The 13364-nt window shown below is 46.9% G+C and overlaps 1 protein-coding gene across 1 annotated transcript; it reads left to right on the top strand.

The window, feature by feature from the left end:
• Positions 1-6152: 6152 nt before the first annotated feature.
• LOC149347453 (solute carrier family 28 member 3-like) lies at positions 6153-12234 on the top strand. Its single transcript, XM_089585584.1, has 4 exons — positions 6153-6284; positions 6816-6974; positions 8224-8404; positions 12164-12234. Exons 1-4 carry the CDS (start codon positions 6153-6155, stop codon positions 12232-12234), a joined length of 543 nt encoding a protein of 180 aa, XP_089441710.1.
• The last annotated feature ends 1130 nt before the right edge of the window (positions 12235-13364 follow it).

The raw sequence follows: 13364 nt of genomic DNA, 5'->3' as shown, positions 1-13364 counted from the left end.
TTTCTTTAAAAGCTAGATATTGAAACTGACTGAGTTCAACTGTGAGGCTCTCAATCCAGTGGATCAATAATGTTTGTATTTTGCTATTATCGACTAGTCGCAGTTCAGAACACCCCACGGCTTGCCACTGTGAAGACGAAATCCTTGCAGCACTCAAAGGGACGCATACGATGGGTTCATGGCAATTACCAGGTCGCAACTTCATGGCACAAGGAACAATTAACGCCACCGCACGATAAAGAGCTCCATCAACAAGTTGACCTTGTTAGTCCGCCAACACTAGGGCTTCCACTTCGCCGAAACGTCGTCGTTAGTTTTTCTGTCTCAAGTCTGCTTCTAGCAGGTGGCCCACCTGCCACGGTGAGCCGGTGGCAGTCTTCCCAGCACTGTCCCGTTATTTGTTTGTTTGTCCTTCTGGTTCCTAGGTCACGTGACCTTGCGACAGCATCACAACCTGCGCATCGGATTGTGAGGAAGCTCCCCGCCTTGTCAACTGATTAATGACTGGACGTGATAGACTCCCCGGGAAGAAGAACCCTGGGTCTCACAAGCCCCACCTGTGGCAGTACCTACCATCTCAGAGCAATGACGCGTAGCTTAATCGCTGCACCACTGCGTCATGAGTGGTATGAGGACTCCCAGGGATCTACGAATGTAGAGAATGAATAACTCGACTTGAGTAAAACTCTGATTTGATGCAATATCACGCAAACTGACATTTTATAATATATTATTAAAGGTAAGCCAGTTCAAATTAAGCAAAACCATTGAAAGTCAACATAAGCCATGCAAAGCCAGTGCTAACCTTGCCAGCGCCCCGTTACGCATAAAATGGGGTGTCAGCGTTGTAGGGATCGCCTTTGCCGGTGTTGTGAGTGAAAAATCACGGGCATGGCTCTGGCAGCGGTCCCTAGAGAGCAACCTAGGTGGCAGGTGGAGCGCCCAGGTAACGTGAATTTGCTGCGTCATCACAACTTGCCCACATGATAGTGAGCAAATGAACTGGCCACCGTGGCAGGTGGCAGTTAAATTATTTATTGGTCATTAGGGAAGACAAACCTCAGCCGCACAAGGCCCACGGCTAGATGTGCAGTCACGAATAAATAAGATTATCGCAATGACGCCAACGGTGTGGCAGAAATCACACCACGCGGCTGGCGCGGCGCCGCGCTTTGCGAACACTCCTGGGACTTTTATTATCGGCGTGTTCGTAACCGTATCGCCGAGCGTTGCTAACGGCCACTCCTGAGGCACGTCACTAGTGCTGATCTTTTTTACTCGCGACTTTGCCTGCTAACGCAGGGCAGTGGCGCATCGCCTAAACTCTGTAACACTGCACCAGGAGGGGTATGAGGAATGCAAGATATCTGTATGAATTTAAAGTGCAGAAACACCTTCTACATATATGAGAATTCACCAGTTATGCTATCGCGTCATACCCTTAAAGCGGAGCTTAAGTGTATCCTCCAGTATTTTCAGTGCTCCCTAATACTGGAAAAGCTTCTCGTTTACAACACTGGGTTGCCCTTATCGGCATTAAGAAGCCTTTAACCAACTTAAGAAGCCATTAAGTATTGGCATACACTTTACTCAAAGCAGAGCGATATTTTCGGCATTTCCTTTAAAGCTGAGTTAATGCTGTCGTGCAATAAACTGAATCTTGAGTGTTCGTATGAGCTGTGATTCCTTCACTTCTTCACGTGTATGAATACCGAAAAACAGTTATAAAGTGATAGTATTGCTTCTCGAAACTAACTGCAGCTTAATCCTTGCAATTTTGAGCACTTCTTGGCAATGCATTTGAGTGAGTTTTTGGAAGGTGATTAGTAATTTAAATTAATTAATTTCCAAAAGTGACTTTCCCGTCCTTTATCATCGATTTAAGACGCATTGGAGCACATCAGCCTCTGAGCTGTTTATCAAACTTAACTGCCTGCTTCTGGAAGCCTCGATGAAATATGGGAGGGCCTAGAGCGCCCCCGTCTCGTGCTATTATTCTGCCATTTTATTTACTGATGCACATGCGAGCCTTTTTATCCGCCTGAACGCGCCCTAACCGTTATTGGATCACTTTTTCTTGAGCCCCCGAACAAGGAGACTTCCTGAAGCAGCCGTAGTACAGATCTCACGTCACTGCTTTTGGCGGGTAGCTCGGTATTGCATGCACTGCAGTGAGCTTATCTTTGAAATACTCGCGAAATTATGGCACAGGACTGCATCGAGTGGGGCCTTTCATGGTGACTGCCTTCGGTTCAGATTGTCCTCTTATTGGCTAGACAATTCAGAACATCAGGGCGGGCTAAGCGATCGTTGATCCTAAGCTACAAGCGCAACGACTGCGTTTACTTGGCCCGTTCGCACAGTAACTATTTGCGTGCACAGCAGTAAAGTACCAATCGGTATGAAACTTCAGGATATTATAAAACAGGAACTCCATACACTATGTCACAAACAGGAGCTAAATATTTTAAGGGAGTAAAATCGAGAATTTGGGTGCGTTTCATACGCTGCTTGCGGATAAGCTGTGCTCTGAGAGATATTAAAGCAAGGCAATCCATTATAAAAGACATCGCTCCTCCTCTCCCTCGTTGCAGAACGAGGCGCCTCTGCTGGTGCGTCCGTACGTGGAGCGGCTCACCCGGTCCGAGCTGCACTGCGTCATGACCGTCGGATTTTCCACCGTGTCGGCCGCCGTGCTGCCCGCCTACACCAGCCTCGGGGTACGCCTTCCAATGGCGGAGTTGTCGCGTTCCTGCAGGCGTCATTTCACTGCCTCGGAAAAATTCTCAGAACAATTATTACGCTGGCCTCAGGGGAGCACGAGAGATGGAAAAGGAAGTGAAGAAGTGCACGGCCAGCGCGAGGCGTTTTTGTCGCAGAAATGCGTTGCTTCCGATTTATTATTTATTTATTTATTTATTTGCACATACTATAGGTCATAACTCAGACCCAGATGTGGGTGGGCACTGAAACAAACAATGACATGGCAAAAGGCGCACAATTTATATTGCCGTACGAAGAAGCCCCTATAATATAAACCGGCCATATTCTCCTCCCTTGACTTCGGCTAATTCATCTTTTTATCTTTGTGTTCTTCACCGACCTCCTCGATTATGTGGATAACCTATTTTACATCTATGTGGCCGTGCATGCAAGGCACATCTTCAAAAACGTTAGTGGTTTTTATTCCTATCCATTGCGGCTGTCCACGCAAAGATATCCAGACCTACAATAATATTGGTTCTCTAGGGCAGACCTAACCACTTGATGCAAGGATTAGAAAAACCTTAAAAGAAAGTTATTGCTACGCATTTGAACAATACCAACACCTTTCATATTTCCATTACAGTACCTTGCAACATTTCAATATTAAAATTTTGTCCAAGAAAGCTGGGATTGAGCTCATCGTCCTCCTTTTATATCGCGAGGTTGATAAATCGTTTCACAGAGCTAACGCTGTCAGTCAGAAGGGCAGTTTGAACTGAAATCCAATTGCTTTTTTCCTGCGTTAAATGTCATGAGCTGTAGAGCAATATTGTACTTCTGTACTGCAAGTACAAACATTACGTACGAAAAGAAGAGACAAAGTAACTTCATTCTCATTGGAAACTTGAAACACGGCGTGAGTGCAGAGAGGAAGGAGTGAACGCAAAGAGAGCAAAAAAAAAACAGCAAAAAAAAACGGGACCGTAGCAGGTGGCTCCAGTTCACTTTCAACACATCGCCCCCATGAAATGCCTCCTAGTTACTTCTGCGCAGGCCTCGGGCTCTGCAGACAAACACCATGAACACAGCAGCGTGATTCAGACTGATAGCTACGTCTTAATTGTTTTATGTGAACCATGCATGATTCAAAATGTTTCATGCGGCAGGGTAGAAAGCGTTTCACGACCGCAGTTAAGGCAGCCTAGAGAGCGGCCACTATGCATTTTACAAGCTGTTTATGGGCTCTCAGCGTCTATCATAAGTGAGCGGAGCAGAGATAAGCGCAAGAGAAACAAGCACTATAATTCTCATCCTGAGATGTGCTCCTAAGTTGGGAAATTATGGGGATAAAAATGAACTTAACAAAGCGAAATCCTCTTTTTCCTACCCTTGTTTGCGCAGGTCCGAAGCTACTGAATATACGCCTTTTAAATCGACGTCCGTTCAGGAATCGTGCATTTAAAGCTAACACCGGATCTCTAAATATACGAAACAACCGTCAGAATGATAGTGCATTGCCATAGATATGCGTGCCTATCATTCACTGTTTTGCTCCGCAAGCAATGCCTGTATTGCTTGGAATGCTGTTGTTAACCTTTTTTCGTCAAACGCAGATCAACTCCATGGACGTCATTATGGCGTCGCTGCTGTCCACGATGGCGGGCATCGCGTCCTCAAAACTGCTCTACCCGGAGACATCGCTCTCTATCACGGCCCACTACAACATCGACGAATACGAGAGGTACACGCTTCGCATATTTTATGCATAGTCGTGTTGAAACTGGCCATTTAAGTGACTAGGTCTTCGACACTAAACAACGTAGAATCAGAAGCGTCGTCCTAAGTCAAGAAGTGGCACACTTTACTATGCACCCGTGGATGAAGCAATTCAGCGTTAGAGCAGCGCATGTATAGTCCGTACAGCTTATTCTGTTGGAGGGCTAAGGCATCAAAACATGGCAAATACTTTGGCATCCACTCACGCGAAGGAGTCCTGAAAACGGAGAAGGCCTTTAGGTTATGTATTGTGTCGTTGTGCACGAAATGGCGCTCTTCACTACGGCATTCCTCATAGCCTGAGTAGCATTCGCGCATTAAACCCCTATAAACCCATTAACACAACTGTTCGGGATGGCAGCAGCCAGCTACTCCGCCGAACTCCCAGAGCCTCACATCGTCACGGGCTATGTGGCGCGGTCGGTGTGGTTAGTCGGAAGCCCCGATTATAGAGCGTCTGTATGTTTGTTTCCCTCTGAAGGACATCAAAAAGAGAGATTTACCAGGAGTATGGCTTTGTTAAGAACGCCGCTTTGTTTCGAAGGAAGATTGCGCAAACATCAAGCTATGACGAGGGCGCCTATATGCTTCTCTGCAATTCATACGGAGAGAACGTAGGGCGCAAGAGTGCATGTTTTCGCTAAACGCTTAAGATAGCAAGAGGGACAAAACGTATTGATGAAGCACCAAGTGTGGCGTCGTCACACCAGGTCAATTTTGACTCACGTAACTATCTTCCTAGTATAGGCAGAAGCTCGCTCGTATGAAGTGAGCCACTTAGCGGGCGAACAACGGAACTTTGTAATAGCGATTTGTGGAAAGGAACGCATCAGGCTTATGTAAACGCTGTGGCAGTCCCAGTATATTTGCACGTTAGAAAGATAACCCCACCTGGCGCTGTCCTGGATAGGACCCACCCAGTGTATGCGCGTTATGAGGGTATCCCCGCATTCTCGCAAATGTGTTGCCCAGCACATTCATGGATACAGCTCGTCCTCCGGAGGAACGTTATCAGGGTGTCCCGCCATAGACGCAGTTGCGTTTCCGGGGCTGTTCTGGATATAGCCCACCCATTGTATGCGTGTTACAAAGATATCCCCGTCCGGCGCTGCCCTTGATATAGCGCATTCAGTGTGTCCATTTTGAGAGCATCCCCCTCGTACTTGCAACTGTATTGTACGGCACTGTCTTTGATATATCACATCCAGTGATTCGTGAAGAAAAATAGGCAAAACGTTTATGCACTGCTCCCTAGAACACTCGGAGTCTTCATGGGTGGCGTCCCTAGTCCAGTACTCCTGAGACGGCTGAGGCAGCTTGGGCGGCCCGTTGAAAGTTGGTCTCAGGCTTCCCAACTGGACAGCGTTACCTCCTACTGCTCCCCTGTGGCATTGTGTACGCCTGGCACTGCAGGATTGTGTTGGCATCCCCATGTAGCGTGGCATAGTGCGGCTGTGCCTCCGCGCCATGGCCATAAGGACCTGTAAGTAGTGGGATGTCACCATCATGATCAGCCTGACTACACCTACTGCAGCGCTAAGGCCTCTCCTATGTCTCGCCAATTAACACTGTCCTATGCAACGCAAAAAGAATTTTTCTGAGCCCTCTTGGCGATGGTTCGCGCACATTGCAGCCCCGAGAAAAGTGCCGTGGAGGCTGTCGTCGGCGGCATGGCGACCGTGGCAGCGATGGCTCCCGCCATAGCGTGCAGCCTCATCGCATTCCTGTCGGCGCAGGAATGCGTGCATGAGCTTTGCAGCCACCTCGGAAAGCTCGTGCGCATTCCGGATGTAACGCCCCATGTGAGTATGCATTAACAGGCATGCATTATTGGGCGTACATTGTCGTCCTTATTGGTATGAAGTGCACATATACTGTACTACTATTTAACAAACGCTTGCTAGTAACGCTGTACATGATAGTAAGAAAAGTGACGTCAACATCGTACACAATCCATATATACTTAAGTTATGACAGACTGAATAGAAATGGAGGCGAACGGTGATCGGGACCAGTGGGAAGCCATGTGAAATTGCGACAATACGGAAAGGAGTCCCACTTCCAGAAAGCACATTAAGAAGTTAACGGCTTGCTCAGCGTTCAGGCATCAATGTAACACTGCGGCTGGAGGGTAGCGTCTTAGCTACCGTTTCTCTTAGAAGAGCCTCTGGAGATCAAGATGGTGCGGCCATGTACTCAATGGACTCGACCATGCTAATGATTCTCATGACGATTGCTAGTAAAGAAGCATTTGTTGATTAAAGACGTGACACTTGTCATTAAGGCGTGCCTGCTCAGAGTGCACCCATCGACGCTGTTTGTTTTCGCCGCAGGCCGTGCTGACGATGCTCTTCGAGCCCCTCGTGACGCTCATGGGCATCGAGCTGTCCGAGGTGCACTGCGCGGCTAGGCTGTTGGCCACGCGGGTTCTCGCCAATGACCTGGTCGCCTACCAGGACCTCACGCGGCAGTCGTCCAGCGGTGGTCTATCGGTACAAGAAATAACTACACTCAATAGTGAACGAATGGCTTTCATAGTGGGCAATATGGGGTATACGTATCTGATACAGTTCTAGCCTTTCTGCAAAACATAGACTTGAACTCGAACGCATACTATACTTTCGCAGTTTGCCCATGGGGTGCGGGGTCCGTTATTGGTGCCCTATTGCTTGCTTGTGACTCGCCTCTGCCTCATAACTCTTTCTGACTGCCTTAATAAATGTAGCTTTTCTTGATACTGCTGTACTAATTACGTATTGTCTGAACCATTAATTGCTTCTAAATTAATGTTCCGTTCTCTGCCGAGAGTGAGAGAGAAACTAAAACTTAAACTGCTCTATATGAAACAGGGCGTCTCGCTGCCTAGTGGGTCGGACCCTAGCCTGAAGTTCCAGAGGTACTGGCGGTCGAGAGAGCTATGTTCGTCAGCTTAAGCTGACCTTCCAGGCTTGTGCTGGGCAGCGCAGCCTCCCACTGCTTTATATAACCGTTTTTATTTTCGGCACTAACTTGGTTTGTTGGCGGGACTGCGTAATATGACATAATGCTGCGCAATAAGGCCACACACAAACTGAGGCACGGACGGCTCCTGGACACCCAAGACATATTGGGAAATCAAGCAGTCCGTCTGTTAGCCCGAGCATGCAAAAAGTGAGTGGCAGAAAAAAACGCGAATCGGTGCGCTATGCCAATGTGGACGACTGAATCCAAAACAATACCGAGCGTAAGAAAAATGATACTCGACACCGGAGAGATAACAAAACAGAACACAAGCTGTAACATTGCGCCAGCTGCAGATGAACGTGCCCGAACCTGCCACGCCAATGACCTCGACGTCTGTACGACTGTTCGAATTAATTGGGAAGAGTGCCGGTTCCGAAAGTCATTTTCCCTTCTATTCTTGAGTTGCAGCCAGCAATAACTAGTCAAATATTTAAAAGCCTGTTTTGTGCTCAAGACACGTTTTTCCTATTAACCATTATCCTCCGGTTGTGAACAGGGAATTCTAGATCCCGCTTACCATCTATCGGAAACACAACCAGTGAGCCAGGGTATTGTTACAAAACATTCTCCATCGTAGCGGCTCCTCCTGAGAAACAATTTTCGAGGTTTGCCACCTCGACGTTGCCACTAAAGAAGACCAGACTTCGGGTGTTTTGTCCGTATTCCAACAATCCCAGGGTCGAAACTTTGATTGCATACGCGACGAAGATAGCCTGCTTATGGAGCCTCTTGCCGCAGGTGCGAACCAGGCGACTGCTGGCGTACCCGCTGTGCAGCTTTGCCAACGTAGGCTCGACCGCCGTGACGATGGGAGGGCTGAGCGCCATTGCGCCGAGCCGGTCCAGGGACGTGGCGTCGCTCATCTTCAGGGCGCTGGTCGCCGGATGCATCGCGAACCTGCTCACAGCCTGCACTGTCGGTACGGATATGCGGTGCTTTTTGGTATACAAGCCAACGGGAATGCCTCGTTTCGAAGGACCAGCGTAACAATGAGGCAATGTTTTGCCCTCTATACAACTCTCTCAAAAGACCGTCAGGCGGAAGTTTGTAGGGGTAGGGGGCACCAGGCTGGCGCAGGGCAGGGTTAATCTAAGACACAAGGCAGAACAGCGCAAGCTACACACGGACAAGAATGAAGACGAACACACACAACGCTGTGTGTGTTCGTCTTCTTTCTTGTCCGTGTGTAGCTTGCGCGGTTCTGCCTTGTGATGAACCAACTAGCCCGCGATGTGTTATTCAAGTTTAATCGAAGATTTGAAGATGAGGCCCCTGTCTTGCATTCAACGCAGTTGGGCCAGCGATGACGATGGTGATATACAGGGTGTTTTATCTAAGATTTTACATAATTTTCAAAAATACGCTGATTGAGTTAGAACACAGCTTTTTGCGGCGCAGTATTGTCAGCGGTGTAGTACGTCAGAATAGAGGTAAGACCCGAGAACTAGCAGGCCGCTTAACTAATATTCAATAGGTAATTTTATAACTATGACTGCTGACTCCTCAATTATGGAGAGGTAGATGTGACATCGTAAGTTATATCCATATCAGTTTTTAGAATTTAGAAAGCACGGTTGCCCTCGGCGCTGTGGTTGAAGAAATGTTGGCTATTTCGACGAATTCGTGCTCTGGAGACGTTGCTTTGCCTGCAAGCTTCTCGAAAGCGCATGTATTTGGACGCGATGATGCCAAAATTTGTTGGGACGCAGCGTCGAGGTTAACCGCGTTTTCGAAACTCTAAAAACTGATATGGATATTTCTAGCGGTTCTCTACACACCTCTAGCAACGAGCCTAACAACAATAGTTATAAACTTAACGATTCAATAGTAGTTAAGAATCCTGCTTGTTAGCTTGCCTTAGCTGTATTCTGATGTACTACACCGCTTAGAATGCTGTGCTGAAGAAAGCGCTCTTATATGTCAAAAAGCCTATTTTTAAATATTGTATTAACTGTTTGGAGAAACGCCCTGTATATTTTAATTTGCAACTGTAGGACCTTCGCCGAAAGTCCTATGCGGCAGGGTTAGCTTCACAGCTAAAATAGTTGGCTACGCGCGCCACATGCGAAGCTCCAAAATTGCGGAAGTTTGAGAAGAGGCGTTTTCCTCCCTCGCCAACGTGTCTCAGTTCACGGCCCTGGTCCTCCGCTCCCCGCCCCCTTGAAGAAGTTGCGCGCATGAACTTAAAGCTCGAGCTCTCTCCAGAAGTCAGCGGGAGGGAGACGTATAGCTTCACGTGAGTTACGGCGCCTGGTTCTTCCTTGGCATCGCTGCGTGCTTCTAGAAATTTCGTGCTTGGTTATTTCGACTGCGCATACGAATCACAGAGCTGCGGCGTGCGGCGATCGCTTCTCCTCTTTTTTTCCCAACCTATGTAAATGAACTCAGGAGGCTGAGGGTTCGGGATAGTGGTTAATTCACACGAGGCTCCACAGCTCGAACCAACGAAGGGACACAACAAGCGAAGCACTAGCGCTTGTGTCTTATTATTTTCGTTATTTTGCATAATGGCCTTTGGCGGTGGCTATTTGCCCCGCTGTTTTAATTAGCATGGGCGAAATCGTCCTTTACCCGTTTCAGAGCGTTTGTACCAGAGCAGTGATATGCGACGTCTTGTTTTAAATGGTGTGCTGTAAGAGCCAATGTGTGTAATATATTGTGTCTGATGAAACGCTATGGCGATCCTTCGAAAATGAGCAATCCTTTGAAAATAAAGAAAACAGAGCGAGAAGAGAGCAGATGAGGAGGGCACCGAATTGCGGTGAAAAACCCGCTGAATTCCAAGCACCTGCGGTAGCCCACCGTTAGGCGTCGAATTCGGTGTCATTTTGACGAATGACATTCGCATAAGTTGGCAATATTTTTTGCGTCGTTGTCGCGTAATTAATGCTTTAATGCAATTTTTTCAATGAGGATTCGGCCGATGAGAGGCTTAGCTTTAAACTCAGCGGCGGTGGATTGCTGTTTTTTATTTATTTATTTATTTACAGAAGACTGCTGGCTTTATTGCAAAGCCTTAAGCAGGAGTGGGTGTAAAATACACTTTGACAAAAAGAAAAACCTCCTTGAGGCACACGCAACTCAGCACACAATACCGAAAAAAATGAACGACGAAAAGAAACAACATTACACAATATTAGACGAATCTCGCGTCAAAATGAGCACTGGGGGAAAGAAAAAAAAGGAAATGTTGAATGCTGCAAAATTGTTACAAATTCCTAAGCGACGCCGTAAACGACTCCACAGTAGAAGCCTCTACAATATTCGCTTTGAGGACATTCCATTCCCGCACAGTACGGGGGAAGAAAGAATTCTTGTATGTTTCAGTGTGGCATGAGTATTCCTTCACTTTTAAAGAATGGTAGGATCGTGTCGAACGACCCGGGACGAGCTCAATGTACTTGCTGCTGTTAATTCCTAATTTGTTGTGAACAATCATGAACATATATTTAAGCCTCTCGCGGTATCTCCTGAGCTGCAAAGACTCCAAATTTGCTTTCTCAAGTAGCATGGTAGGGGACGTCTGCCAGCTGTATGACTTACAAATAAATCGCACTGACTTTCTTTGAATACTTTCGAGTGTTTTAATGTTTTCTTTTGTATAAGGGTCCCACACAACAGAGGCGTATTCTAAAACAGGTCGGATAAAACTTTTGTAAGCTAGTAACCTGTGGGCGCTGCCAAAGCCTATACACAGATCCGCCGCTGTTTTTCACTGTGTGTTTCGTCTGCGGACGCCTGTGGTTGAAATACAGCAAGCTGTGCGCTCAAAAATCGCATTGCTGAGAAGCGTAATGGTTACAAATTTTTGCTAAGCCACACAGCATTGACCTTCTACAAGGGACTTGACTCCAGATGTTGTAGTTTGGGTAAAAACGCCGTATCACCTGCTATTTTGTACTTTAGTGTCCGCGTTTAAAAAAGCCACTAAAATTGATTTATGATATCCATTCGACCATATTTGTGTGACCTTATCCATACTGACAACATTTTCGTGGGCATCGAATACTAGATAAGCAAAAAATCCGATGTGTCAGATTGGTTTCTTTATTAGTCGGTGATGTGGTATAATCTCTACTAATGTGTGAACGCCACATCCAGAAGGCACGAGCTGAACCTGCGTACAATGCGCCTGTGAATCCTGTTTACGCCTGCGAAGCTAGCTCGATATTTAGTAAGAGTGATCTTTTTTAAATCACTTTCCCCTGTGTACAAAACAATCACGTAAGGCCTTTTAGACCTCGAGATCTGTTGCAGAGAGAGCCAGAGAAAAAACATTTTAGACCGAGAACGACATTTAAGTGCTCGAAATTTCCTCGGCACGCTCCATCGCCGTCAGCTATTGATTAAGCCTGTTCAGAAAGAGCGACGTCGTGTAACTGGATGCTTAAGGAACATTCGCAGTGCAAAAATTAGTAGGAGCGACATTGACTATCGCTGTCGACTTCACAGACGATTTAAAGTTGACATGTACTGTACCTGCTCGGTTACGCATTTTAAGGGCAGGCCTAATGATTCCTGAATGACCATGTGACTAAAACTGGAGACTGAGCACGTGGTTTTAGCAAACTGCGCCTTTTGTGTGGCACGTTGAAGGAGCGTTGGAAATCATAGCATGTGCGGCCAGTAGCACCAAGTCGAGCTGCGCTATAAATCTCTGTGTTTCTCCTCTTCACAGGGACCATGATAACGAACAAGGCGAACCCTGTGGTGGCCAAGTTTAACGCCCTAGATTTCCTCGACGGATGACCCCTGCCAGCAACAGAGTGACGCCGCAAGCTGCCTAGCTATGACAGTACTCGAACTGCGGCCTGTTCGCAAAACCTATAGCGAACACCTTATTCTTAAAGATCGCATTTTAAACGTATACTAACGTTTTTTCATGATGCCAAGTTTCAACATCGAATAAATTTCAACCCATCTAATAACTCGTCTCATACAAGTACACAAATACAAATGCTTTTCTTCGTTGACAGCTGAGGCAAGGGTCAGCGCAGCATACTTTATGCCTCGTTGACAGCACTCAAAAGACGTCAGTAAGGAACTGGGGACCGTTGCGAAAAGTCACCTGATGGCGCCAAACGTTATGGAAATCCTATACATCTTGTCTGTATCTGTGCAGTGAGGCTGCTGTCGTCGGTACCAGTCGCTCTGGCTTTGGCGCTGTATAACTAAGCATGAGTTTAATAACCAGGATGTCGAGAATGTCAACAATTGCCTGTACTTCAGGTGTAACTCCAATGCGAGTGTTTAGGGCCAGTACGTTTGCTGGTTACTGTAATATTGCTTATTTTCTTCTACAGCTCCTATACTTTTCGTTCATTTCAGGCGAATTTCCTGCCATAGGTAAGGGCGTGGTAATCACTTACTGTGTCAACCGCCGCAAGTCAAACAATTTTCTGAAAGATCAAATGTAGCACCAACTGAGCTTCATGACGAAACGCAGCGGGAACAACTAGTGGAACGGGCGCTGTCGGTCTCGAAAGGACAACAGCAACAATATTGAATTCGTGCCAGATATCATCGATGTAATTTCCTCCTTTTGAGAATGACCACTCCCCCAACCTTGCCAGGAATGTCCAACATAGGTATATCCCATCATTTTTCGCAAAAATTGCACCAAAAGCCTTCATTGTTGAGTTCTAAAATAAGCTGTTATCAAGCCCAGCTTTAGCTGAACATGATAAAAAAAAATGCCATGGCATCCACTGGGACGCGACACGTGCGAAACCCGAGGAAAGATCTTGACAGGTCCTCCATCGTTACATCATCCAATCTCTGTCTATACCCGATTAATACTACATACCCCCCCCCCCCCCCCCCCAAACACTGCTGTTTTCAGGAATTCCCCCGCCTGCGTCTTTGCCATCCCTCGTAGT

Source organism: Amblyomma mixtum, chromosome 4, assembly GCF_055824585.1.
Source record: "Amblyomma mixtum isolate Tamu chromosome 4, ASM5582458v1, whole genome shotgun sequence".
NCBI classification, from domain to species: Eukaryota; Metazoa; Arthropoda; class Arachnida; order Ixodida; family Ixodidae; genus Amblyomma; species Amblyomma mixtum.
Note: the sequence above shows the minus strand (reverse complement) of the source record. Positions and strands in the feature narration are given on the sequence as shown.

Coding starts and splice junctions, on each gene's coding strand:
- LOC149347453 (XM_089585584.1), top strand. CDS start 6,153: ATGGCGACCGTGGCAGCGATGGCTCCCGCCATAGCGTGCAGCCTCATC. Junction 6,975..8,223: donor CGTCCAGCGGTGGTCTATCG/GTACAAGAAATA, acceptor CTCTTGCCGCAG/GTGCGAACCAGGCGACTGCT. Junction 8,405..12,163: donor GCTCACAGCCTGCACTGTCG/GTACGGATATGC, acceptor TCCTCTTCACAG/GGACCATGATAACGAACAAG.